The sequence below is a fragment of the Sinocyclocheilus anshuiensis genome, unplaced genomic scaffold, assembly GCF_001515605.1.
Source record: "Sinocyclocheilus anshuiensis isolate Anshui unplaced genomic scaffold, SAMN03320099.WGS_v1.1 scaffold211, whole genome shotgun sequence".
NCBI lineage: Eukaryota > Metazoa > Chordata > Actinopteri > Cypriniformes > Cyprinidae > Sinocyclocheilus > Sinocyclocheilus anshuiensis.
In genome coordinates, this window is record NW_015548195.1 from 162,140 (window position 1) to 166,362 (window position 4,223).

General features: G+C 32.0%; 1 protein-coding gene across 1 annotated transcript in view; it reads right to left on the reverse strand.

Moving 5' to 3' along the window:
- Positions 1–4,223, reverse strand: part of tbc1d20 (TBC1 domain family, member 20) — a 7,921-nt gene that overhangs the window by 2,951 nt on the left and 747 nt on the right. The window contains exons 2-6 of the mRNA XM_016439837.1: positions 2,876–3,061; positions 1,790–1,870; positions 1,503–1,689; positions 659–760; positions 323–464 (exon numbers count right to left, since the gene is read on the reverse strand). Of these exons, the coding sequence (XP_016295323.1) occupies positions 323–464; positions 659–760; positions 1,503–1,689; positions 1,790–1,870; positions 2,876–3,061 (698 nt within the window). The remainder of the gene's footprint in view (positions 1–322; positions 465–658; positions 761–1,502; positions 1,690–1,789; positions 1,871–2,875; positions 3,062–4,223) is intronic.

A 4,223-nucleotide genomic window follows, 5' to 3' on the forward strand; every position in this document is an offset into this window, starting at 1 on the left:
TTTTTTTTTTTTTTTTGGTGTGAAATTCACTTTATATAAAGCTATTAGTACTTAGTCCCTGACCTACTTCTTGTCAAACATCAAAACTCCAGGTTTATGGAGACTGCAGGAGGCAGAACACAGTACTTTACTGTTCAAAAGACAAATAGTGTTGACATGACAGAATGTGTCAATTATTTATTCCGACTGATCAACACAGCCTGATTCAGCCCTAAAAACAGCTGCTACTGCGGCGGCAGTGAAACTGCTGACCCACATCTGCGGAACATCAGAGACTCAAAGATTAGGAAGATGGTTTTGAGGACAACAAATGGAAACGTACCACAGCAGCAAAGTAGATGGGCATGAGGGGATGGCAGGCCAGGAAGAAGTCGTACAACCGAACCACATGACGGAAATCTGACAGTACATGTCCGAACCAGGTGATGAGCCAGCTGAGAGCGAAAATGGTGCCGACCTCGGCTCTGCAGACAAAATAAAGACACTTATCTCAAATTATACAAGTCAATAAAGAAGGTTTGTCATCATTCTTTCAGGAGATGCTTTTAAAGTTATATAATGATGAATGAGGAAAACAAATCAATCAAACCACTGTGCTTCAACACAGACAAACATACAAACCAAACCAACACATCACAGAAAATGGGCGTCTACTCACTGCTGCATGAAGTCGTACACTTCAGGGTTGACCCTCTCGATTATGGGCATCAGGTAGTTCAGGATGTGTTTGGTGTTGTCCATAGTGGGGTCCATAAAGTCCCTGTAATGTAGGTTAGATGGATGAAAAATATCTACTAGACATTAAAACAAACAATTATTTCAAGATAATGTTTTGTCTTTTCTATAATACAGTAACTGAAAAAATGTCATATTATTTCCATTTATTTTCAGAATTACTGCCCATGTAAGAAATTTATAAATAAACTATTTATGTATAAATATTTTAAAACGTAAATAGAATTTAATTATATTAATATTTAATAATAATAACAACATATAATAATAATATATTTTTACAGTGATAGGATGTTTTTATTTTGAACATAAATGAAAAATGTATTGCAATAATGAAACTAATTAAATTATATTTAATATATGCACATTAAATTTAATAATAATAATGATATGTATTTGTCACATTACAGTAATGATATTTCTTTGTTGAAGGTCATTGTTCTTGATCTTGAAAAAAATATATAAATGTTTTAATATTTAAAGGGGTGGTTCACTGGGTTTTTTCTAGGCTTGATTGTGTTTATGGGGTGAAGTCATTAAAAAAAATTAAATCGCAATCAACCACCCCTTTAAACAATACTGAATAAAATTAAAATGCTAATTTTTATTGGCAAGAATAGCGCTTGATTAAGCTGAACATAATTTCAGAATGAATAAAAATCAGCAAAAATGTACACAAATAAATAAATAAATACATGCTGCGTCTGTGTTTTGGTAAAGTGTCACAAACACGCTCTTGCCGTGTTTGTTTTCTGCTGCTGGCCCACCTGAGGTGGTGAGTGGAGAGTTTCTCCACCAGGGCAGTGGCGAGTCGTTCCTCCAGCACCAGCAGGAAGGTCACCACGATGTCATGGTAACCCTGGTAATAGTGCAGCTGTGGGTTTTTCACCAGCACCCGCAGAATAATATTGATCAGCTCTTCCTGAAGGCCTTCCCGCTGCTCGTCTGGCATCCCTGCGTTCATTAAACACCGCAAACAAACAGAGAGCAGCTTAGACATGAACCGAGACCAGCTGAGGGTCCTGAAGAAGCAGCGGAGGTCCGTTCTGCTCACCTGGAGGGAAGCGCCTGAGGGATCTCTGAACATCTAGAAGCACTTGGTTGAAGTCCTTGTTACTGTCTCGATCGACCGGCTCTGGAAATAAACACTGGATGTACATCTACAGTACATGGCTTTCATGAAGTGCATTTCCATGGATTTCATTACCTAGTTGTTCAGGCATGTTGCTTTATTCCCCCTTTATCAGCATAAATTAAGGCATATACAAGAAATGTTTAAATAAAAGATGTGCATTAATATTTTAAAATGTAAATATTATAATTAATTTATACTTAAATTACATGTACATTTAATAATAATTAATAATAACAATTAATAATAATAATAATAATAATAATGGATAAAATATATATATTTTTCACATTACAGATGAGAATTATATTTTTTTTGTTGAAGGTAATTGCACTTGATTATCTTAAACATAAATAAAAGATGTATGAATAATTTAAAATGTAAATAATTAATGCAAATTACATTATGATATGTACAGTATATTATATTTAATAATAATAATATATTTTTTCACATTACAGTGATGAGAATAAGAATTTTGGTTACGGTAACTGCTTAATTATCTTCAACATTAAAAGATGTATAATTATTTTAAAATGTAAATAAAAAATATAAATTAAATATTTCATAAAATACATGTAGATTATATTTCATAATTAAATAATAATAAAATATTTTCAATATAATGAGTGAATCAACAGAATGAGTGAATTATGCTAGATTATCTTGACCATAAAATATGTATAAATATTTAAAAATGTAAATAATATTTAATATAATTGAAGTACATTTAATAAATTATATGTATAAATATTGCATGAATATTTAAAACGTAAATAAATAATAATATAATTAAATTATATATAATAAATTATATGTAGATTATATTTTTTATAATTTATAATTTAATTATAACAACATTAATAATAATACATTTTTCACATTACAGTGTGAGAGAATGAAAAATATTTTTTTAGTTGGATGAAATCGCATTAAATTATATTTATGTTTTGTTTTGTTCTCAGCATCTCAGAAAGTCAGCTTCCTGTGATTTGATGTGGTTCTTACCCAGCTGTTCAGGTATGTTTTCTACAGACACGTTGAGCAGTCTGGGCCACACCTGCCGGCGGATCTCGTCGCTCAGCAGACCTCCTTCACTGATGGCCATGCGTCTCAGAGCGGCCACATCCACCGGCGTCCTGTTCAGGGCCTGCGTGATCTCCGCCACCTTCCTCTTCCGTCTGGACTCAGCATCTGCCAACATGATGACTGCGGTCAGCACCTGAACACTGAACACGCTGTCACTGATGTTTAATGCACTCCAGCAGAAAAGTTTGCTGGAAATGGAGAAGTTGACTAAGATCTTTCCCCTTTCCCCTTCATTTGCGCAAGTGTTTTTGTCTAAACAGCTGCTCCCAGAGGGACGGCGCATTTAAAAGACTTGATTTTGTTTTGAAAGGGAACTATTTTTCTCTGGTACACAAAATACACTCACGTGCCAAACATCTGAAGCAGTTTGGCTTTTCTGAAGCAATTCTTCAAAAGTGTTATGAATAGTGCTTAAGATATGAAATAATGAGCACAACACCTTTAAATGCTAAAATAATTCACAGGACACTCCCACAGAAATAATCAAAGGATTATGAGGCAGAAATAAATTATTCACACACCCAGGGGAAAAAAGTACACACACACACACACACACACACACACACACATATATATAAATTTGCAATTTATAATGTGTAATTGTATAATTGACATATCTATATATAATTTATATTAATGTAATAACTGTATTTTTTTTTTACATTTATCCATCCATACAGAAAGATATTAATTTATATGCAGTATTTTTTGATTTATATAAATTTATTCATTTCTACAATCCCCACATTTCTATCTGTATAACTAAATTATATGTATATATAAATCTATAGATATAAATTACACATTATATATACACACACACACACACACACACACACACTATATTTCTTTATAGCTAGATAGATATTGAATTGAATTTATTGAAAGGATAGCCCCTTGAGATGTGACATCTCATTTTCAAGGGGGTCCAGAAACAAAAAACAAAACATAAACAAAACAACCATACAAAACATGTACGCAACGCATACACAAACTAGAAGACATGCTCAAACAATCCCCCACACCCACATATTTTCAGTATTATATGTATATATAAATCTAAATCTATACAAATATATATATATATATATAAATTATACGTGTGTGTGTGCGTGCACATATATATGCAAATAGACAACTACAGTTATTATTATATATATTTATTTATTTATAACAAGTTACATAAAGATGTTAATTTATATATATTATTTATTTATTTATACTTATCCATTTCTAAAATCCACTAAATAAATATAATACTGTGTGT